The sequence below is a fragment of the Nycticebus coucang genome, chromosome 19, assembly GCF_027406575.1.
Source record: "Nycticebus coucang isolate mNycCou1 chromosome 19, mNycCou1.pri, whole genome shotgun sequence".
Classification (NCBI taxonomy): domain Eukaryota; kingdom Metazoa; phylum Chordata; class Mammalia; order Primates; family Lorisidae; genus Nycticebus; species Nycticebus coucang.
Window position 1 is genome coordinate 25,483,613 of NC_069798.1, and position 25,231 is coordinate 25,508,843.

The 25,231-nt window shown below is 37.6% G+C and overlaps 1 protein-coding gene across 1 annotated transcript in view; it reads left to right on the forward strand.

The window, feature by feature from the left end:
* The first annotated feature begins 220 nt into the window (after positions 1-220).
* The window catches only part of ASXL3 (ASXL transcriptional regulator 3), a 179,608-nt gene continuing 154,597 nt past the window's right edge, over positions 221-25,231 (forward strand). Inside the window, exon 1 of the mRNA XM_053571930.1 lies at positions 221-300. Coding sequence (XP_053427905.1) covers positions 247-300 — 54 coding nt within the window. The 5' untranslated portion in view covers positions 221-246. The remainder of the gene's footprint in view (positions 301-25,231) is intronic.

Here is a 25,231-nt window from a genome sequence, read left to right on the forward strand (position 1 = left end):
GCGCCGCCCCCGCCCCCGGCCGCCCGCCGCGCGCCGCCGCCGCCGCCGCCGCGCGCCCCCACCCGCTCCACCCCACCCCACCCCCTCGCTCCATCCCTCCCACCCGCCGCCGCCGCCGCCCGCGCGCCTCCCCCCGCGGAGCAAGTGCGGGTCACCGGGTCACTGGGTCATTGTCTCCGCGCCCGAACCCCGAGCACCCCGTGGAATCCCCCACGTCATCATCAGAACCATCAATGAGATGCAAACATGAAAGACAAGAGGAAGAAGAAGGACCGCACCTGGGCCGAGGCTGCCCGCCTGGTACGTGCCGCCCCCCACCCGCCGCCCGCGCGTCCCGCCGACCCCGCCGCTCGCCCCGCGCCGGCCCGCGCCGGCTGCGACGGCCCCCGCAGCCCGAGCCGCCGCCCGCTCGCCGGGCTCCTGCTCTTTGTTATTCCGCGGGAGTGGGCTCGCCCGGGGCCCCTGGATGTGTGCGTGCGCGCGCCGAGGGGCGCAGCGATCGTCTCCCGGAGCCCCGCGCCCGGGACCGCCCGGGACACTTCTCCCGGCACTTCGCTCGCGGGGCTCGGCTGTGCCTTCTCCACCGGTGAATTTCCGAGCGCTCGGCGCCGCTCCACTTCCCTCTCTGCAGCTCCGGAGACCTTTGTGTGGCAATTACCACTCCCTCCCGGCCCCTCCACCCCCCGGAATTTCATCAATAACTCTGTGCACAGTCTGTGTGTAGGTTCTGGGTTTGTGAGTTCAAACATTTTACACGTGCATGCACGGTGTGTGTCCTGCACGGACTTGTGGGGCGTGTGCATGTGGGCTAGGTGGCTGCGTGTCCGTGTGCCGTGTCGTGTGTATTATGTATGCACACTGATACGTACGTGTTTTGTGTGGATCCGGTTCGCTTGTGTTTGTAGGTATTGTATTCTGCTCCACGTTTGTGTGTACGTTCCATGCACGTGTGTGCATTTCTTGAGGATGTGTGTGTCGGTTTGTGTGTGTTTGATGAAGTTGGGTCAGTGTCATTTGCAGTGGGGGCTTATTAAGAGTGTACAGCTAGGTGTGTTTTACCGCGGGCTTCTTGGGCGGTGTTACTTGGCTGCTTTCCTTTTCTTTAACCTTTCGGAGCTTACGTTTTAATCATCGAAAGAATGTCTCTATAGAAATGCTGGTTGGCAGAGGGGCGTCGGCGTCTTCGGTTTGATGCATGTATATGTGTGGGTTTTTCTTTCTTTCTTTCTTTTTTTCTTTTCATCTTCTTTTAAAGAACAGATGTAAACGGATTTTTTAATGCATATTTCTGTACAGTGTGTCTCGGGAATGCAAGGCTTTACATTCGAAGCTGAGCCTTTTCAGGGATTTGGCTGCAGAAATTAAATATTTATTCACCAACTTATTATCTGTTATAAATTGGCCAAGAGAAAGCAGGCTGCAAGCAGGCGGGTCGGCGGTGGGGTGCCAGGACGTGTTACTGGGTTGACTTTTGTAAAGATTGTTTTACCATAACTGTAGTCATTTTAGAAAGCATTTGAGTAACTGTGTTATACTCAAGTAGAACATTTGTCAAAAGTAATTATCTGAGTTTGGTTGAAGGGCCTTCTCTGGTATGTCTCTGGATTCTAGCAAAGGATTTTAGATAATTGGCCCTATTGCCCAGCGAAGAAGTGACAGAAGTCCTTTTTAATTATTGCAATCCAGTTATGGTCGCTGAAGTGGTCAGGCCCCCTTCCCTCATCTCTTAATTTTGCAGCGGTGTACGTTACCATTTCTCCCCTTACCTGTAATTGTGTTAATTGCTAAATCTCTCACTTTCTGTGAATGCATGGGCAGGTGATAGTGATCCTCTAATGAACTGTATCTGGAAGAGGAAAACTTAGTTGTGAGGAATATGTGCTAAGTAAGCAGTAAGTGTTAAGGAAATGCCAGATTGATGCTATCGCTGAGTTTTGCTGGAGTCTGGTACATTACTTATTTTTTGCTCGGCCATTAATTCAGAATTGCGTGGGGGTGTGCAAAGCTTCTGAAAATGCATTATTCAGGCTCCTTGGAGTGGCAATCAAGTACTATTATAGAGCTTCAGTGTGTATATTTTAAACAAGTGAACAATGAGTTGACATAAAAATTTTAAAATAATGATTCATGAATTAGCTGTATCTGCAGAGAGTTATTTAATAAATAACATTATTCTGATGGAATTTAAAGCTAGTCATTTAAATTCAATCAGTATATGTTACTGTTTTCAAAAGTACTGTGCTTTATTTGATCTAATCATTATATGGCTCTGTTAATATTATTTGAAATAGATTTCTAAGTCACAGTTTTTTGTTAAAAGTTGGATTTTCCTCTCGCAAAGTCCATTGATGGGAAAAGATGCCCTAGGAGTCATCAACACAAAAGAATTAATGATAGACCAGATGTCTCTATTTTAACCAGCCATATTGAACTAGTAGTTATGGTAATTTTTCAATTTGGTTCAAGTTATGTTTCCCCTGGTAGTTGTACAAATGTGTATGTGTTCAAAATGTGGCAGTTGAAATAAAATGCTGAACAAAATAGCAAGTAATTGCAGTGGAAATATCATTTTTAAGAAACTCATGATTTGTAAAAGTGACTTGTGATAATTTTAACTTATTTTGTGAAAATAGGAGAAATTGATCTATTTGGGTAATAGTGACTTTTTTATGTTCTTTCTATGATTACATGAATGCATGTGGACTCGAGCTTTCTTTAAGAAATATGCTTAATAAAATAAATTGTACATTTGTAATTTATAGCAGTTTACACTCTGAAAACATTTTTAAGCATTTCTGATATTAGATACTATCATATTTTACGATGTTCCCCCTGATTTTGCTGTTGTTAAGGACTTTTAGACTTTTCTCTATCAAATATTAAACCAGGTGTCTTATTTTGAAAGTAGAGGTTAAGAATGGATAGAATATATGCAACTCAATATGTGGTACTTACGTGAATTAAAGAGAAAGTACTCCAATTAACATTAAGAATAATTTTCAGTTTACACAGAGTATATCATGTAAAATATATCTCTCGCTAGAGGGTGTGTGTGTGTGTGTGTGTTTATTTCATTTTCTTAAAAGAGAGGACGTTAGTGGAGAGGAAATGCATCAAAAGCTTATGTGTAGATGTAGCTTTGCCTTCATTTGAAGAAAAATATATGTGGAAGAATAATAAATAATTCTTTCAGGAGTAACTAAGAATTTCCTGTTTTCTTTTTTTTGTTTGTTTGTTTTTCTTTGTGAGCAAAGTATACATTCTCTAACTGTAAACTCTTGAGTACCAATTTCGGGGATTTTTTTTTTTTTTTAGATAGAGACACAGCTGTCTAGCTCTACCATTTTCCTCTTAGAAGTATGTCATGCTTGTATGTGGTAGGCTTGCTTAGCTTCTGAAAGAAGGAATGGTGGTGTAATTTGCCTGTGTTTTCAGGAATGCAGTCGTTATTAACAGGCTGCCATTTTAAAACAGTCATACTTCATCTTTTTTTTCTCTCTCTCTCTCTCTTTTCCTTCTGCCTTGCATCAGTTGCAGAAATTTCAGCCCTTAGCCTCGTCCCCTCCCCCACAGCCTTCTGCAGTTGTAGTTGTTACTTTGCGCATTGCCATTTAATATGGAGTCTGCTCCCAAACCAGATGCATTTTCATCTGTTTTATCTGTTCTTCTGAGGTTGTAAAGTCTTAGAGGATCCCGCAATCACATGGAAGTATCTTCTGTCTTAATATTTGTAGACCACAATAAGAATAAAAATCAAAACCGTAACTCATGTCGAGCTGGGGCTTTGACTTTAATCCTTTTGACTTTTATCTCAAGTCTTCACTCTGTTACTATAAATACAGTTTAAACCATTGTGAAAGGATCTTCATGCTTCTTTGTAAAAAATGGGGATTTGACAGGACTTTGTTTTACTGCACTAAGGGGTTTCTTTGTTACTGGCTTAACACAGAACATACTGTTATTTATATATTTATTCTAGGTTAATTTTTTTACATGCAAAACTGTTGCTTTGAGAGTGCTTTTTGATAGTTTCATCACTTTGTTCTATAGGGAGTGCTGCTGGTAATGGTTGAGTGTGTTAATTGGTTCCCTAAGTTTACTTCTATTTGTTTTATTCTTTACAATCTTTGTTTAGTTTCAGTGGCACCTGAAAATAAATCTTCACAATTTCAATAGCTTTGTGCTTGGTAACATGATTTATTTATTTACTTGAGGTTTAGATATGTTTATATATAATTAATGAATATCAGTTTGTTGGTTTTGGGGTTTTGTTTTGGTTTTTAGCTTTTTTGGTAGTTCAAGGTGACCTTTGGGTAAATTTTTTTTAAATGGCAAATTTACTTTATTCTTGGGGGAAAACAGGCGGACACATATTCCTTTATGCCACCGCAGGGTTACTGAAGATTTTGAGTAAATTGAAGTTTGGTAAACAATAGCATATTAAAAATTAAGTACAGAGAGTTTATTAAGTAAACAGAATCTTTGTGAATCTTTTGTAGATTATTTTGCCTTAATGCCTTACATTCTAAATAAAATGTTAGGGTTTCTGTAAAGTAATGGTGACTAGTATTGGTAGCTATTAAAATAGAAAACAATCCATAATTCTTAATTTACTACTTGCCTTGCTTTTTGTCTTTGTATTTTAGAAATAAATAGAATTTTTAAGTAATGATAAGCATGGAGGTGAGGGGGGTGTGTTAGTGCTGCCTCTGATGTTTTCTCACCCTGCTAATGGTGCTTACAGTTGAAACAACTTTGACTTGTGGTTTGAGGTCCCCCCAGAGGTGTACGTAAGCATCATGTGGCGATGCTTATTGGCTTACCAGCCTGAATGGTGTATTTTTGAAAATGGTGTTTTATTTTGAATCACTATGATTTCAGTAAGTTTGATTCAGCTGATTTCTTTAATCTACATATAGCATCGTTTCTTCATGTCTCTCTTCTGTTTTTTCAAATATGGAACTTAAGTTTGCATTTTGTAATGTAAAAGATAGGAAAGAGTTTAGCAATCTCAATGCCTATTTGGGAAGACAGTGAGTTTCAAGTTGGGAAAACAATGTATTTGAAATAATGGGTGATGTGAAGTTTAGAACCAATGTTTAGGTTGTTTATTTTTTGCTGACTTGAAAGTGAATTTAAAAATAATTTGGGAAGTTGGGAGAAAAATATATTTGAAATAATGGGTGATGTGAAGTTTAGAACCAATGTTTAGATTGTTTATTTTTTGCCGACTTGAAAGTGAATTTAAAAAACTGAGTGTTTCTTAAATCTTTTTATTTTTTGAAACATTCTTTGGTAGTAGATGATTCCTTAGATGTCATAGATGGATTATTTCTTGGTGCATTATGGCATTTAGACTTGTAGAGTTGTACCTGTAAAGGAATTTTCACCACAGAAAAGATAACTGATAAATGAAACAAATTCACCATTTAACAATGTGAAAGTTCGAAAACGTCAATGACCTGCATCAGAGAAGTGCAGCATGGCCCTTAAACATCTTGCAGACTTGTATCTATATGGTTCAGATGCTGGAGAGTGTACAAAAATATATATTCTCAAAGAGTATAAAGTTCACTAGAGGAGCAAACAGAAGCAGAGGATGACTGAGCAGACACCATCTGGAGGTAACACATGAATGATCAAGCAGGTGCTAGTTTACAGATTTACAGAAGGGAGGAGCTGTGTGGTGTGTGGTGATTGTGGAATGCTTAATGTATTGGGTGAAACTCGGTTTGGTCTTGAAATGTGAGTACGTTTAAACAGGTGATGAGAAGAGAACATTCTAAGAAGAGAGAACTACATTGGCAAAGGTGCCATGTTAGGCACTGGAGAGGTTCCAGGGGTGATGAGCAGGTGAGTCTAAAAATATTAGGAATTTGGAGGGGGCACCATAACAAGATAGAAAACTAAATTGTGATTAGATTGGAGAGCATTTTAAGGCAGTACTTGTAGCATGGGGATGGTGAAGTAGATGGTAGTAGAAGGGAAATTAAACACACACCACCCCCTACACGCAGAAGCACAAACCCAAATGACTCTCATTTATCTATTTGTACAGTGATAGAGGGTATACCAGTGGTTGGGGGTGTCTCTGGATGCTACCATTATTTGCTGCTAACGAGTCTCCAAACAAAAATAAATGACACAATTTTATTCTGTCTGATGTTCTTTATCAAATGAGGCAATGTAAAAAGCAGTAAATAATTTACATTGTATTTTTAGAAGACTTAATATAGCACACTCCATTTTTTCCCTGAAATATCCTCATGAGATCAGTAGGTAGCTAGGATTATCTCAGTAACTGCCTATAACAGGGTTTAATGCCACATCCAATATCATCATTTTGTCTATAAAAATGCAAGGGAGGGACAGGATATATTTAATTCAGTGCTGCCTCTCTGACTTTTAAAAAACAACATGGGCATTTTAACTGATGTGAATTTAATTGATGTATTGCATAGAGGCATGGGGAGAATCCAAGCCCCACCAGACTTTCTGCTTGCCTGCCTGGTTTCCCCTCTCTAGCTCCCCTCTTCCCCTCTCTTTCCTCTCTTTTCTCCACTCTCTTCTTTCTTCTCTTCCTTCCTCTCTTATCTCCTCTTCTCCCTTCTCCCTTCCCCTCTCCCTCTCTCTCCCTCCCTCCATCCTTCCCCTCTTCCCCAGAATCAAAATTATGCATGAAGTTATTACTATCTCATTTGACAGCTTTAATTTATTTTTTCAAAGCTTGTTAATAGCAAAGCCTGGCTCCTTCCTGATAGGACCAGGAGGAGGGGCATCTGTCTAGGACCACTTACAGCCATTTGCCAGGACTGAGTGCCTTGATTGTTTTGCTTTTGTCTCTGCACAGTTGGTAGCTGCTGAAATCTAGCCCTGACTGAAACTTTCCCTGAAGAGCCCTTAGGGAACAAATAGAAACATTATATGATTAGCCACATTGTTTTCATTATTAAACAAATCTACACAAAAGGGTAGCAATTAACAGCTTTATCAGCCTGAACTTAGACACCTATCTCTCCTCTTCCCTCAGAATTCCACTTGAAGTGGTAACAATTAACTGTTGCTGGTTTTAATGTCAGCAACTGACAACACTAAATTGAGAAAAGGCAGTTCTCCTGGTACATTGACATATAGCCCTCTGACATACTCTTCTGTAGTTTTAAGGCAAATTCATGCCTGGGGGTTAGAGCCAAGGGCTTGTCAGAACATTGACTTTAATAGCTGAAATATATAACTTAAACAACATCCAAGAACTTAGCTTTGGTGGAACTTTCAGAACCTGAGCAACTCTCCAAGGCAGTGCAATTAATATTTAGTGGTCAGGCTTAGCAGCTGTAAGATTTTTCTAAATATATACACGTATAATTTAATTTATGATACAATCATTTGCCATGGGTTTATTCTGCATGTCTCTGGCATACATTGGTCCAGGAAAAACTAGATAATGATTTTTATAATAATACTATAATTGGTATTTGGGGGCAAGGACATGTATCTAATTTTACTTTATGCAATTGTTATTTAACAGTTGATTTCTAAGTAAATCAGAAAGTCAATAATCCATAATTGTCTACGTGTTAAAGAAGAGGATAGGACTGACCCTCTTGACTTCATTCGGAAGATAAATAGCATTTATAAGATTTCATTAACTGTAATGTACTAGAACCTATTTTAACAGTTTTAAGGAAGCAGAGATTGACTCTTCCAGCTCATTCATCCTGAGTCATGATATAGTGAGGCTGTTGTTTATTTTTCTTAGTTATTTTAATGTCAAAAATAAATGACTGTGTATGTAACTTGTGCACATATCAAAACCTTGTTGACAGCCACAGAAAACTGAGTCGCTGTGTTGACCATCAGGACTCTTCATGAGCCTCTGCTCTCTGCCACCCACATGGACATACACTGATAAACCCTTGGTTTAAAACGTATTTATAGGAAAATTGCCTTCCTTTAAAGAAGTGTTATAATATCTTCAAAACTTTGCAGTCAGATATTGTGTTAATGTTTGTCCTAAATATTTTGTTTAATTTCTTGTCTCTTTTCAGTCACTCCTAGACATTTGATTATATCTTTTAAAATTAAACTTCTTTGATAGTCCCCTTATTCCCTTTTCATGACTTTTTTTACTCTTTGCTGCTCACTGGAAACTCCCCTTCTCTTAGTTCTTCTTTAGTATTGATGTGGTTCAGGGTTCTGCTTGCCACCTCCCTCTTTATCCTCGCTGTCCTCCAGCCCCTCGCCCAGCCCAGTTCTCACATAGTGAGGAATGCCAACCCTGATCTCTTGCCTGAACTTCAAGTTATGTTAACAATTCCCATCATTTATCCCAATGTATGTGGGCAGTTCAAATGAAATTTATCCTGTTCATTTAAACATTTGTTGGATACTTCCCACAAATGTGTCATGCTTTGGGCACACAAAGAAGAATGTGACAGCATTCTTGTCTGGGAGAGACTTAAAACTATATGTACCTGGAAAGCACAGTGTCTGTGGGGAGTGTTTTATTCTGTCTTCTAAATACAGCTCACATTTAGCTAGCTCCTTCTCCTTTCATTCATTACATTTTACTTTATTTTGACCTTTTAAATAGTTTTGTTTTTCCTCTGGTCTCTTTTCCAAATCATACTCAACTTACTGAAGCTGTGTTTACACAGCTTACACTTCTAGAGCAGATCTTACACTTCTCAGCCCACTGAAGCTGTATTTATTTTTCTAGAACAGATATGATCTTACTGAATCATTCCTCTGCTTAAAAACTTCTGTCCCAAAGTCCAGCAGATTATGAGTAGTTCTTTTCAATATTGGCAACACTTTAAAAAGTGATTTAAACTTTTTTTTTTTTTTTTTTTTTTTTTAGTAATATACAGAACTTAGCAGATATCTCTCTCTCTCTCTCGTTTCACTGTGCTGGCTGGAGGGCAAGGGCTATTCACGGTGCAATTTATTGCACTACAACCTCAAACACCTGGGTTCAAGCCATCCTCCTGCCTCAGCCTCCCCAGTAGCAGTGACTACAGGTGCATGCCTCCAAGCCTGTTAGGATTTAACATGTTCTGTCTATTATATATCATACAAGCCCACCCATCTTGTAGCAATTTGTACAGCTTTAGACTTATTTTATGTCCTTTAAAAGATAATACATTGTTTAAATATGAGTTAATTAAATTTATCAAAATATCAACTCTGTTCAACTTTCTTATATCTCTTTTTTTTAATTGCCTCCTTTAATAACTTTTTTTAAATGTCAAGATTTCTCAGTAGTAAATGTTTTTAGTATTTGTTATAGTAAAATATTTCTCTTTTGCCTTCATCTTTTAAAAAAATATCTTTTACTCAACTTTGTTATTTTGAGATATGGACTCACATGAAAGTATAAGAATTAGAAAGGGATGGTCATATCTTCTCCTTGCCATCCATACCTTCTATCCTCCTGATTCTGAATTGTCAAGATTGGCTATAAAAGTGGTGAAACCAATTCTTTTAAAGCATTAACCCCCAAATGTATGGGTTACAATTCAAAACAGATCTCAAAGCTCACAAAACTCAGCACATCTTCCATTAAAAAAATCCTGAAGGAACTTGTTAGAAAAAAAAAAAAGAGAGAGAGATCCCATATTGCCCTTGCATTTGGATGATAATTTAGCTAGTTATAAAAGTCCTCAGTTGACAGTTTTTTTATCCTTAATACTTTGAAAATGTTTTATCATTATGTTTGTGTATGGATGGATGTGACACCTAGTTTAAGCGAGTTTAACTGTTATTCTTTAAGATGTAATATACTCTTTGAATCTGACAATTGTTAGATGTTTTCCTTATCCTTGGAATTCTGTAGTTTTAATACTCTGTCTTAGTGTGTATTGGAGGATTTGTATTCTACTTAATATTTGCAATATAATTTAATTGTTGCCTTCTTATATGTTAAAATGTGAATCATGCAATGGTATAGAACTTACTGCCTGTATCCCTACCAGTGATTTTTGTTGTCTTCTAAGAGTCTTCTCAACATCTAATACTTCTAGCATATCTATCTATAGATTGGAAATGGCATAAGAATAATGGGGAAAGGATCCCCCTAATCATAAACAGAATACAGTGATTAGTATATTGGCTTTATCAGCCATGATTATGGATTGCAGCCAACAGAAAACAGTTCTTGTTAACTTAAGTAAAAAAAAGAGGGAGTGTTTTGGAGGCTATAAAATATTTCATACAGTTATCGGGAGGTATATGGAGGGCCAGGCTTGAAAAATAATCACAGATCAGTAGATGATGGGGAGCAAAGACACACTGTCAAGGTTATGCTCCAAGGTAGTCTAGTTTGGATATTGGGATAGGCACCACTACCATCAGTAATGGACACCTCTGTGACTCGGTGCTTTACACATGGATCTCTGCCATTGGTGCCAGGGTGACATGAATGTATTAATCTACTATCTTTGCATCCTATGTTCAAGATACAACTTCCTAAGCAGGAACATCTGACTGGCAGACTTTAGGTCCCATATCTTACTTAGGTCCCCATCAAGTGCAGTGGCCAATGTGGCCCCTTTAACTCCTGTAGTTGCAATATCTGTTAGCATTTTCTTAGCAACAATGAAGTACACAAGATTAAAGTTGAATACCTCATCTTATCTCTTTTCCACTTCCTACTTCAAGCAAATCTTCTATTTTTTTCATTGCTCAGTGAAAGCTACCACTTTCACAGCTGTTCTATCTGCAGACCTCTTGTTATTATTAATATCTTCTATTTTTTCCCTTGTATCCAGTAAATCACTGAGTTCTGCCAGTTTTATATCCTTTTTTTCAGCCCTTCAAATTCTTATCTTTAAATACTATGTTCAGTTCCATGATTTGCCTTACTTTAGGATATATATAGGTTAGGAAAACAGTGTAGATTAATGGTAGGCCTAAAAGTCAGGGAGTCCAAATTCTGCCATTTGCTATGCGTTTGACTCGGCCCAGTTATTTAACTTCCCCTGATTTTAATTACATTTTCTATTAAAGAAAGAAATAATAATAACATCTACCTTAAAGATGGTTAGGGTATTTCAGTGAGATAATGTATTTTGTGTACTCTGTACGGTATCTGATGTTGTAAGTTGCCAGTTAACATTAGGATCTAGTAGCTTCCATCTTCTCATCAAGTAACTGCATAACTTTGTAACTTGCCTCCCCTCAGAATCATTCTTATGGCATCTATAACCACTAATTTAAAAGTGAAACTGGTTCATGCGACTCCCTTGAGTCCCACTTATTCGTTATAGAGACTAGATGATCAATCTTCTTAAAGGGGTGATTGAAGAAAGTTAAGGCACCATGAAGGAAAAGATTAAGAGAAAGGCAAATCAGGGACAATAATGCCAGGAGGCTGTTCCTATCCTTAGAGGAGGAAGGCCAAGCGGAATGGGAGTGGCCAGTGCAATGGTGTGGTCAGTGATCACAGGAGAAGGCTTGCCGCTGAGGTGGTGGGGCATATCCTTTCTTCTACATTAGAGGGGATGTGACACCAATGTTCTGACTCCGCCTTCCTTTCATTCTTTGGTCTCCTATTGGCCAAACCATCCCAAAGCCAGAGGCCAGGGAACTCTGTGGAGGAAATTCACAGATGTCAGCTTTCTGGGGTACAGACTTGGTGGAGAACAGTAAATGGATCTGGAGGAGCCAATGGTGAATACCCAAGAACATAATTGCTTTTTAAAACAAAACCTTTCAATAGCTTTCCATTACTCCATGAATGTAGTCTCGGCTTTTTTCAAAACCTTTAGTTCTGTCCTTTACCTTGTTCTTCAGTCCCATGGCTTACTTCTGCACCAGCAGTATAAACTCCAGTCCTGTTAAACTATGATTAGATCTGTGAATTTATCCTGATTATACACCTGTACTTTCTCTTTGTAAACGCCTCTCCTCCCACCCTCTCCTTCTTATCTGGTAGATTCCCAGGCCTTTTCATAACTTCAGTTTCCTTTGAGAAGCTTTTATGTGTTCCCATAGCACCTTGTAGTTGTGACAATATATTATAATTTGCTGTTTCTTTCTTGTTTATAATTGCTTTCCAAGTTCCTACTGTTCTGCCTCATATTAAATTGCTTTTGATTATAGTTGAATTAAGTGGATAAGTCAAAGAAGATTTTTCAGAGAAGTTGATAGAGCCAAGTCTATAAACGTTTTCAACAGATCTGTGGAAATGGAAGGGCTTCTCCATTAAATTTACGTTGTCTTGATTTAGTTTTATGTGTTGTTGCTGAATTATTACCATAAAATCTAGATGAGGGATCAAAGGGATCAAATTTTCCTAGAATCAATTGGGTAACTTATGGATTTTGAAAATGCCTACTCTCAGCTTCTGGTCTCCTATTGGCACCTTTATTTCATTGGGATAATTTGTTAGTCATCATAGTTAGTGGCAATGGAAAATAATCAGTGTTTGCCATTAATATGTTACATATATGTGAACAAAGTAGTAAGATGTGAGACTTGGTCTTTGGTTAATTAATTTTAAAAAATCCTTAGAACCCAAATGAGACTTTTCTCTGTAAACTTAAAAGTTGTGCAATACAGCAGAAATTCAGTTACTTCAGAGTAATTTTCTTGTGTGTTTGATTTTATGAATAGTAAGATACATTGATCTATAAAGTATTTCTTTGACTTCTAAATCAGAAGAATTATCTAATACCTTGATTACAACACAGATTGGATATATTCTCACAGTGAGTAATCACCCTTATACATGTATTTAAAATAATCATAAACTATTGTCATAGCCTCCTTAGAGAACGTAGGAATCTAGGAATCTGATAAAATGATGGAGTAGTCTTAGTATATCAATTATCATAAAAATATTACTATTATGGCGGCGCCTGTTGCTCACTGGGTAGTGCTCTGGCCATATACTCTGAGGCTGGTGGGTTCAAACCTGGCCCGAGCCAGCTAAACAACAGTGACAACTGCAACAAAAAAATAGCTGGGCATTATGGCAGGCGCCTGTAGTCTCAGCTACTTGGGAGGCTGAGGCAAGAGAATCGCTTATGCCCAAGAGTTGGAGGTTGCTGTGAGCGGTGATGACACAGCACTCTACTGAGGGCGACAAAGTGAGACTCTGTCTCAAAAAAAAAAAGTATATATATTTACTATATTAAAGTATAATAATGCCTTTATCACTAATTAATAATACTGGCTAAGAAGAGCCAGTAATCACTTTTTACTTAAATACCAGATGCTGGACTAAACTTGTTATATGCATTATGTCAGTTAATCCTATGAGAAACCTAGGAAGCATTTTGTATTATCTACATTTTTCAAATGAAGAAATTGAGGTTTAGAGTGTGTGTTAGATATCTAAGTTTTTCCCAGTTGGAAGTGGAATAAATTAAACTCAAATGAATTTATGGAAAAAGGCTCACGTAACACAGAATTCCAAGAATGGTCTTCAGTTGGAGGTGAATGTAAAGACTTAGAAAATGTCATCAAGCTATTTGCTTTCTGTCTGTCTTTTGTCTTTGTTTTTTCTGGGTTTCTTCCTGTGGGCAGGATTCTGTCCATATCACAGACAAGATGAGATGGTCACAGGCAGCACAGACTTGCGTCCTCCACGCTCAGCCACGTTACCCTGGAGAGAATTTCAGTCTCTCCTTCCCTCCCCCCCTCCTCCTCTTCCTCCCCTCCCTCCTCCTACCTTCCTTCCTTCCTCCTCCTCCTCCTCCCTCTCCTCACCTCATGTTTTTTTAATACCAATCCCAGGGAAGACTTGACTTTGTCCTGGCTTGGCTCGTGTGCCCATTCCTGTGCCAACAGCCATGGCCAGGATCCGGTAACATGATTGACTGCCACATAGGATCATATAGAGCACAGAAAAATTACACAAAGGCACTAATAAAAGGCAGATAGAAGTTATGCTGGAAAAACAAATTGTAAATGCCATTGCCTTTGCTACACAGCGAGGGTCAATTAACTTGCTCAGCTCATCAAATCTGCTCTGCCTGATTTTAGCACTCTAGACCTTAAGTGTTCTAATAATGTAGGTTCTTTCTCATTTATTATTTCTGATGTACTTTTTATGGTATTTGTTTTGCACTAAAAACATATTAAAGTTGGGCGGTGCCTGTGGCTCAAGGAGTAGGGCGCCGGTCCCATTTGCTGGAGGTGGCGGGTTCAAACCCAGCCCCGGCCAAAAACCACAAAAAACAACAACAACAACAACAACAAAAAAAACATATTAAAGCCAAGGCAATCACTGCAAAGGTCCTAAGTATTTCTTTGCTCCGTTTCTACTAAAACCTACTTTCCTGATTTAGGGGCTGAAATTTACCAAGGATGATTTCTGTTCTATTTTCTCCCACAGAGAAGTTTCTTTAGAGTTATAGATGAACAGCCTATATATAATATTTATAATGTAGTTTAACGCAATTCAGGATCTGAGTCCTAGTGAGGGCTTAGCACTAACATATGTCTTTCTGTGTGGAGATTTCAGGTACTTTCTGGATGCAAGTAACTATTTTTATTCCCTGTCTAAAATGCCATGGTTACTTCCCTGACTTAATCTTGTCCCTTGGAGGATATTAACTTAGCAAAACAAAACAACATATTCTTCTCCTCAGAATGAGTCCACGTTCATTTTTTCTGACTGTTGATGTAAGGTCAGGATCAGAGAATGACTCCTTGTTTCATGTGGAATTCTACGGACGTCACGATCCTCTGCTGCCGTCTCCTGTTCATTCATCTGACGGCCCCTCTCCCAGATCCCAAACGTCAAAGCTCTGTAGCTTTAGAAAAATTTTCCTCTCCTTTTCCCTCTTTAAAAAAATATGTTTCCTCTCCTTTGTGGAGGCTGAAAGGTGGATGATGCTAGGATGTAATGTATTTTCAGGCTCAGCGCTGGGCAAAGTTGCTGCTCCGTGTAAAGAGAAAAACACATTTAGTCCAGATCCACCAGGAGCTTTAATGAGAGAATGCAAAAAAGAAATGTAGACAACTATTCAACATAAACAAAAATTTTATCCCCTAATTTTTGTTTTTATCCTTATTCCGATTTTTATGTCTCCCTTGTCACTATTGGCCAGTGCTGTCTCACAAAACCAAGTTCTAGTAACTAAATAGGAATAGATGGATTTCCAGTAGGAAAAAGAAAAATTAGTGCATAAGTACAGACATTGAATTTCTTTTTAATCTTCTAATGATTCTACATTTTTTTCTTCTTCTTTTTTTTTTTTGGAGACAGAGTCTCAGTATGTCACCCTCGGTAGAGTGCTGTGGCATCACAGCTCACAGCAACCTCCGACTCTTAGGCTTAAGTGATTCTCTTGCCTCTGCTTCCCAAGTAGCTGTGACTGCAGTGCCCGCCACAACGCCCGGCTATTTTTTTGTTGTTGTTGCAGTTGTCGTTGTTGTTTTAGCTGGCCCGGGCTGGATTTGAACCCTCCAGCCTCGGTCTATGTGGCTGTCATCCTAACCACTGAGCCACAGGCGCCGAGCCATCACTCTACTTTTTTTGTTTTCAGGATTTACTGTTTCCTGAGCTAAACTTCATAGTAATAGAAAATGCATTTTATAAATGTGTTTTTCAACATTTGTTGTAAGTTTTAGTGGAGAATGAGGCCCTTTCTTAGTCATTTCTACCCACTGTATATTTTATGAAATTTTCTCTCTCATACTCTCAGGGCTGAGTGATAGTGGTAGGTAAATAGATAGTTAGAACTAGATAGTTCTAGGGAAAAGAGCAACACTTGCCCATGAAAGGAATCATCCAGAAAAATGAATGATGAAGAAATAAATAGTAGGACTTTAAAGAAACTCAGTATTTGTTATAATTTTTCCAGTTAAGTTTATGCATCCATCTTTATGTTGGATAAAGTCTGCAGAGAAAAAATTGTCTTCTTAAATTTTTTTTTAAAACTTTCTCTTTTTAATACATGGGTGGCTAGATGTTTTCTTATCGTCAATAGGTTGGTGCATGATTCATTTTATCCTCTCAGGGACATGTGGTAGGATGGCACTTGTTTGCTGTCTTGAACTTAGGCATGACCATGCAAACTGCTTCATTACCACTGACCTGCAGCTTTTAAGAGCCAGTGTTTATTCACCTTAATGTCTTTCCTGGTTGGGTTGATCACAGAAGCTGGTGACAAGATGGAATTGTAGTTAACCTGGTTCTCGGTTGGACATAGAGATGTGAATGAGAAAGGGGCATTTGTTTCAAACCAGTGAGATTTTGAGGTTGACTTACTGTTGCATATCCCTGCCTCTGCTGACAGATACGGTCCTTGTAGAAAAACAGGTGTTTTTAATCTAGGGCACCCTTTACTTTTGTTTATAGGATGCTAAATGTATAATTACATGGTTTGGGGTAGGTTAGGCAAACAAGGTTAAGTTCTTTTATTTTCCTTTTCCATTTCATTAAATTGATTCATAAAATCGTCCTTCTTACTATTTTTATTTTGACATTTTAAACCAGTAAATGATAAAGAATTTTCATTGCAGAGAAAATTCTCTTGTATTCCATCTTAAGATAATTCTGCTTCTATTTTTGCCTTATCAAAATTGCTTCTTCCCCTCAGTCTGTCTACTGAGGAGGAAAGTTTTCTAACCAGAAAGAGTAGAACAATTGTTGTTAACAAGAAATTGAATTACAAGATAGCTGAAGAGATAGAAAAGGGGAACCTGGACATTTTAAATGAGTTCAAGTTCCCAAGCAGAGACAAATTGTGTTTCAGTGAAAAGCTGTGGCCGGATTTCCACAGCACCGAGAAGGGGAGAGCAGACTGTGATAATGCTTCTTTCTTCCTTCCTTTCTTCCTTTCTTTTCTCCCTCCCCTCCTTTTTTTTTTTGCCTGGGAAATGCTGGTAGAAAAGCACCCCCACTAGCAGATTATATTTCCCCCTCTGTCTCAGAAATTCTAGGCTATGTTTCCCATCCGTGGAGGGCTCAGTTATCCCCGGGCTCTTTCCCACCACTTTCCACTCTTCTCTAGTTATAGTGTACAGAAACTTCTGGCAGTTGACAGACTCCCCATTGAGCCCTACCCCTTCATGTTGGAAAAGGAAGAAAAAAAAAGAAAAAGCAAACTGGTCTCAAATGCCTGCAGACTTCCATACCACAAGGAATGTGTTGACCAGATGCATCTGAGACCAGATGAACAATGTGTGTCCAGCCCTTTGACTGATCAGTATTCAGCCATGTCTGCTCTGTGCTATGAACCAAACACTCAAAACCACCAGGCTTCCTGGAATGTTCCCCTAGTCTCTATCTCAGATTCGACATGGAGTTAGTTGTAAATGCAGAATCCTGTACATGGTAAATTTTAATATTTATTATGGCATAATTTATCTGCAGGAGACAGTGATTCTCACAGTGAATTCCTTATTTTTGAAAAATGCCAGCCACTTAAATAGAATTATTAAAGGTATAAGGCCACCTCTAAATTGCTAAGGTCACAAAAATAGAACCTCATCTTCCTATTTTAATTCTCTGTAATATGGAACTGACACATTTTACTGATAAGATTTATATCCCCCTCACTCCAGAATATGTACAGATTATCCAGATGTTTATTTACTTATGTGTTCCCTAAACCTGATGGCAGGCACAGTTGTCTCTTATGTATGAATCCAAGGGTAGTTAACGGCACTCTTAAAACTTTGTCTGTAAATAGCTTGCATTGGGAGGATTGATTCCTCATGGGCCTAATGTCTATTGTCTGTAGTTGAACGAGTATAAGAGAACAACATCTGGCCTAATTTATCTTTAGGCATGATTTAATAATGCTGAATGGCAACCTCTGGGAAAAATCTAAGGAAGACTTCTCTGAGTGCTAATTTAGAGTTGGCTAATAGGTGTGACTCTTACGTTTTGTTTCTTCATACAATGGGGTCAATATTTTGATCACAACAAAGTTAACCATTATTCCTTATTTTGGAATCAAAATGTGGTATTATAGTATAATGAGCTCCCAACCTCATTGCAAGGAGAACTCAACTTGTAAAACCAGAACTGAAGAAGCGTAGGGAGCAATAGGGTCTGTCTGATTTCATGAAGAATCTTTCATTGGCAAAGGTTAGGTTTTATTTATTTATTTATTTATTTATTTATTTATTTATTTATTGTTTACCATGCCTGGGCTGGGTAAAGGTTAAGTTTTAATACTTTATTTGCCTCCTTAAAGGGACTCAGAGCCTATTTCATATCAACAGTTATTGGCAGGTTGACAACATTTTGCTTGCTTTCCACCCTGGTAAAAACAAGGCTGATTCCAGCATGTAGTTTAAGAAGCAGGACCAGAAGGGAAGGTAAGATAAAGAAGGTTAGAAAACCTGGAGAACATCAGGGTGGATAGTACATCAAGAAACATGTAAGAATAATTGCCTCAAGAATTTATTGGATGAATCTTGATGTATATATTTCAAGAATTATGCAGATAATTTAATCATAGTTGCTTGAATACAGTAAATCAGGGTGGGGATCTTTGACTTAGTATAAACAGTTATGGTTGATTTTTTCACATGACTCAAATTGGAAATGGGGATGAACAGATCACATGGCCCGCTAGCCTTTTGGGGACCAGTGAGTCGGGTCTCTAAAATCTTAGGACACTTGCTTCCTGCTTTTAAAACTTTAGTCCTCTTTCCAAAGCCTCTGAATCAGGAGCTCCTTCACCTGTCCTTCCTCAAACTGAGGTCTCAGTAAAGACTTTTTACTACCAGATTATTTATAGCTTTGCCTGGTTGTAAAATTGTGTAATGTTTTAGGTATTACCACTGGATGGATCAAGTACGTGTTTAATGAAGGGGCACACTCTACCACGTTAGGATTCTAATTCATTAGGAATTGAGTTGCCAAATGATGAAGAAGCGGCTTTGAGAATTTCTGCTCTTCTATTCATCTTCTAAAGGAGTTAGACTAATTCACATCTGACTTATAAACATTTATTACATATACTGTACCTTTTAAAAATATCCTGTGAAAGGAACCAATATGGGTTTAATAATTACTATAATAAACACGTTGGTTATGAACATTTGGTTATCTAACCCTGCAGTTCTCAACTCCTGGTACCAGTCCATGGTCCGTTAGAAGCTCTGCCTTCCCCCTCCCCAGCAACCTTCTCCCCTGTGGAAATTGTCTTCCATGAAACAGGAGCTGAAATGCACAGCAGGCAGTTGAGCGAAACAGCTTCATCTGTATTACAGCTGCCAGCTGCCCCCATTGCTTATATCACCACCTGAGTTCTGCCCACCCATCTCACCCTCATCTGTGGAAAAACTGTCTTTCAAGAAACTAGCCTCTGGTGCCAAAAAGGTGGGGACTGCTGATCTCACCAATTTAATGAAAAGGAGAACTTCTTGGAAGACTCACATGCCACAGCCATATAGGAGAATAGTAGCAGGTCCTAAGCTGGAAAGAATGAAAGAAAGTGTCAGGAACTCTCTCATGTCTGCTTATCCCTGCCCTGTGACATGAATAGGAATGGGGCTGCCCGCAAATCGCTGGCTCTCGTCACGTGGTATCATGACCAGAAAGTAATTAAAATGTGTTTTCTTGAGTTGTAGGCTTACGTATCCTGGAGAAGATCAGTCATCGGCCTTCCTTGTGTGCCCAGCCTTAGCCACCTCTTCTCATCCTTCGTAGTAAGCTCTTTAGTAGCTGTAAAAATATGACGACTCCCATTCCAACCAGTATGAGAAAGAGGATTCTGCAGAAGAGGAGGATAGGCAGTGTGTCCAGAAAACAATAGTTAAATATGTCAGAGCTCCCTTCTCAGCTGTTGATCTTGCTTTTGTTCCTTCGGCAAGAGTTCTTGATATGGCACCTGCACAGCCGGGCACTGGAAGTTCACCAGCAGGCGCACACACAAACCCCGGGGGCTAACACTTCCTGGTAGACAGGGGTCATTTCTACGTAGACAAGACTAGCTTTTTGAATGCGTATGAAAGAAGACAGATGACTGAGACTCCTTCCTTTTAGTTTAAGTCTATTTCTAAGTGAATTAAATGCTTGCCAGCCTCCCTTCCCCCACTGTAGTAAACCAGAGAATAAGTGTCTCCAGGGATGGTGATGGCATGTGTAATTGTATTTCATTTTGGTATATGTGTGTACTTGGTAAATATTTGTTCAATCAATGAATTATTGAAAAGGTAATGCTGTTGTCCACCTATAGTCAGGAAAAAAGAATTACTATTAGCTGTGAAAGAATAAGCATCATTGACTTTGTCATTCTTCAACATTTAAGTGGGCAGAATCAAGTAATTCCATATAACAAAGTCATTTTATATAATTACCTAAAGATATATTTCACAACTAATTCCTTCTGGCAGATACATCTGGATGCTGTGTCATTTCAGACTAGTTTGTGAAAATAACATTGAAGAATTTTTCTGACTCAGATTGAATGATGAGTAATGTTTGCTTTGGAAACAATTCAATCTTCCTATATTTTATTTTTCTCAACTGCACTTTATAGTATAAGGCATATTACTGTTTCTCTTATTGTTTGAGCATACAGTTTTGTTTTGGAGCTTTTAAATTAGCCATGAATAATTATGTCATTTTTATAATATATGCATGTAGTATAAATTATAGAAATATATAGAAATTGCATAAATATACAATATTAAGATGAAAGTAAATTTATACTTTTTATAAATTCATACTTTATACTTTTAAATACAGAAGTATATGAAAATGTAACATTTCCTTCTTTAGCATTATTTTTATACAACAACTCAGCATAACCATTAACTCTTTGTATGTTGTTATATGGTCTGGATGTGGATGGAGCTTTATGGGTCCATCGTGTATGTACGTAGAATACACTTGAATATATGCTTCCTCTATGCCTATTTTTCTTCAACATGTTTATTTTTACTTATTATTTTCTCATGGATACCCTTTCATGTCAGTATATATTTTCTTATCCCTTACCTTATTCTTTGTAATGGCTGTGTATTATTTTATAATTTGTATGTTCTTTCATTTAGCTAACCTCTTAGACTGTCTCATTTTTGTTGTTTTAATTTCATAAATTGGCTCATTGAAAGTACAGGATGAGCTATGGATATCTGTAAGAAAAATACTTAAAGCTAGACTAGGTTTAATAAGGGTACTTCCTTTTATATTTTCATAGTATTGTTAAATTGCCTTTTATATAAGTTTGCATGTTTAATACGAGATAGTATATTGTGATGGTAGGCATGGGTTTGAATCCAAGATTTGTGTTATAAATGAATTAATGTATTGGTATTTCAGTTCTCTTATCTACAAAGAAAATACTGTCTACTTAACAGGTGATTATGGAACTAAATGTGTTAATGTGAGTTAAGTTCTTGGAAAAATGTCTAACCTATTTCAATTGCAAATCCTTCTAGCATTATATAATTAGCTGCTAATATTAACATCAACATCTTATAGGATTCCCAAGATACAGAAATTTTGGGTCTTGACTGGTTACTGCCTCAAAATGTTATTCTGCTGAGAATTCTGGCTTTACCATATATAGCTTTGTCTATATGGGCAGGGATTTAGTATTCATATGTAGGCAAAAATACACATTAAGCACCTTAATTTTTAAGGTATTATATTAATCTTAACATGTACAAATCTGGTTTTCAGAGTTATTATATATCCATCAATAGTTAGAATGAAAATATAAACAATCTCCAACTTGTTGGAATACCTAATCTTGTTTTAATTACGTTAGATCTTAGGAAGATTATCTGCTTGGATTAGTTTACCTAATATTCTGAATTATATTTCTGTGCTATGTTAGATTTTATGGTAGATTCCATGATAAAACTTAAATAAGTTCAGCAATTGCTTTTGCAAAACCCAGGTTGAGGATATTGTTCACTACTACTTAAAGCCTTTGTATGAATTTCCTTATGAGACAATTTATGTGGAAAACTTGTATCTTCTCTGACAAACTCATATTTCTTTTACTCAGCTAATGGGAGTCTACAAATGCCTGTCTCTATATTTTAACTGCTAAGAAATTATGACAGTAATCTGGATAAGAATCACAGCAACTGTATCATCAGGATTGATTTCTCATTTTTGAAACATTTCAATGTATTCATCTCTTTTAAGCTAGTGAGTATTTCTTTTAATGAGGTAGTATAATAAGAAAAGTAACAGATAGGTTATATGGACTGCGGATGGGATAAGAAATCATGAAATATGGGTTCAGTGAGAAGGCAATGAAAGAATTTGCAGGTATGATGAGGACAGTGCTGGGAATAGCCACAAAGAATGAGAGAGCACTTGTCCAGATGGCCTGGGTTCAAATCTTAGTTCAAACCACTTTCTAGGTTTGTAACCTTGGGCAAATTAAATTAACTGTGCCTTAGTTACTTCATCTGTCATCTATAAAATCAGAGCAGCAGGAGGCCCTGTGTGGTAGAGTTGTTTTTTATGATGATTAAATGAGATCATATGCCTGTGAATGCTTGATGCAGATTGGCTGGTATGTATTTGCTGTTATTTTTAAAAGGGGAAGGGAAAACATTTGAAATTATAGACCATTGGGCTTTATCTCAATCTTCAATAAAATCTAGAATATATTGTTAAACATATGACTATGAGCATTTTGAAGTGAAAATAAAGATTCCTAGAAGGCATTATGGATTCTCTAAAGTAATTAATGTCAAACTAAATTATATTTTATAGGATTATTAGACTTAGACATCAGCAAGATGCACCTGCTGGCGCTAAGTTTCAGCCTATCATTTGATATAAGTCTATTGTAAAACTCTTTTAGAAGTGAAGGTCAATTATGAATGGCAAGATAGTATAATTAAATGAATTTGTAGCAGGTCAGACATCTATAGACAAAGTCCATCGATTGAGTAATTGGTATCAATCTGAAAGAAGATCCTAGCGGCAGCCACGACAGTTCGTTTTCCATCGACTTGTTTAGCTGTGTCATGAATAACTTGGAAGAATACATCAGAATCATGCTTGTCAAATATGTGAGTGTCACAAAATAAAATGGGAAACTGAACTTTCAGACAACAGGATAGGATTACAAAAGACCTTTATGAGCTTGAGCAAAGAACCTAAAGATAAAAAGATGCCATTTAGCTGAGACCAGAGTATCCTCTTTTTAGTTCATTTTTTTGGGGATGGGACACATAGAAACTTGAAGGAGGAGATTTATGGGACACATTTAGCTATTACCCACGATAACCAGATATTTGTGGGTAATAAAATTTCAGAGCTTAAAACATCAGATTGAAACATGCACTAGTGCCATAAACAAAGATATCTTTATGTCTGGCAATATATCACAGAAAAGTGGATGTAATTTCAGAAGCAAATGTTGAAAGAGCTGAAGTTTCAGTTGAGTGACAATGTGAAGTGGCTGCTGAAAAAGAGCAAGTGTTAAGTTTTATCGATGTCATTACTGCAGATAGAAAAAGTACCAGTGTCCCTATTTTTTAATTTCAAAATATTAAGTGGTACAAATGTTTTCGTTACAAGAGTACAGTGTATAATGCTTGTCAGGGATTTGTCTACCTGTCTCTAGGACAGTGTTCAACATACCTGATAGGTAACTCCTGATTGCCCTCCTAAACGCCCCCTCCTCCCTTCTTAGTTTATAATGTCCTTTAGGTCTCTATGTGCCTGTGTGCACCTATAATTTAGCTCCCACTTATTAGTGAGAACATGTGGTCTTTGTGTTTTTATTCTTGAGATACTTCACTTAGGATAATGGTCTCCAGTTCCATGGAAATTGCTGTGATAGACATTATTTCATTCCTTTTATTGCCAGGTAGTACTCTGTGGAGTGGGTGTGTGTGTGTGTGTATCACATTTTGTTTATCCATTCATGATTTAATGAGCACTTAGGTTGATTCCATATCTTTGCAGTGGTGAATTGTGCTGCAGTAAACATTCAAGTGCAGTTGTCTTTTTGATCAAATGATTTCTTTTCCTTGGGTTGATTCCCAGTAATGGGATTGTTGGTTTGAATGGTAGGCCTACTTTTTTAGGGGTTTTAGTAGTTTTCCAGCCCATCAACAGTGTATACACTTTCCTTTATCTCTGCATTCATGCCAATATCTATTGTTTTTTTGACTTTTTAATAGTGGCCATTCTGACAAGGGTCGGGCAGTATCTTGTGATTTTAATTTGCATTTTCCTGATGATCAGTGATGCTAAACATTCTTTATCAGGTGTCTGTTGGACATTTGTCCATTTTATTTTGAAAACCATTTGCTTGTGTCTTTGCCCATTATTTTCTGGTTTTGTTGTTGTTGCTGATTTGTTTGAGTCTATGTAGATTCTGGATATTAGTCTGTGTCGGATGTGTAGGTTGTGAATAATTTCTCTCTTTTGTTTTTTTAATCTTTTGTTTATTTTCTTTGCAATGCAGAAACTTTATAATTTAATTATAGTCCCATTTATTTATTTTTACTCTTGCTGTATTTGCCTTTGGGGTCTTAGTCATATATTCTTTGCCAAGGCATATGTCGAGGAGAGTTTTTCTTATATTTTCTTCTAGAATTTTTATGATTTTTGTACCTTACGTGTAAGTCTTTAAACCATCTTGAATTAATTTTTTATGTCATGAGAGATAGGGATCCTGTTTGATTCTTCTGCACACGGCTATCCAGTGTTCCCAGCACCATGTATTGAATAGTGTTTCTTTTCCCAGTGTATGTTGTTGTCTGCTTCGTTGGAAGATTAATTTAATGTAGCTATTAATCTTAGGTTCTCTACTGCGTCCCATTGGTTTATGTGTCTACTTTTATACCAGTACCATGCTATTTTGGTTATTATAGCCTTGTATTATAATTTAAAGTCAGGTAAAGTGACACCTCCAGATATATTCATTTTTAATAAGATTGCTTTGGCTATACACTTAGTTCCAAATGAAACTGAAGAAATGTTTTTCAAGATCTGTGAAATAAGACATTGGTATTATGGTGGAAATTGCACCGAATGTATGAGTCTCTTTGGAAGTATGGGCATTTTAAGGATATTGATTCTTCTAGTCCATAAGCATGGCATGGTTTTCACTTGTGCCATCTATAATTTCTTTCATCAGAGTTTTCTAGTTCTCCTTGCAGAGATCTTTCACTTTATTAAGTATATTACCAAGTATTTTATTTTCTTTGGAGCTATTCTTGTATTAAGTCCTTGATTTGACTCTGAGCTCGACTGTTATTGGTATAAAGAAATGCTACTGATTTGGGTACATTGATTTTGTACCCTGAAATTTTGCTGAATTTGTTAATATTT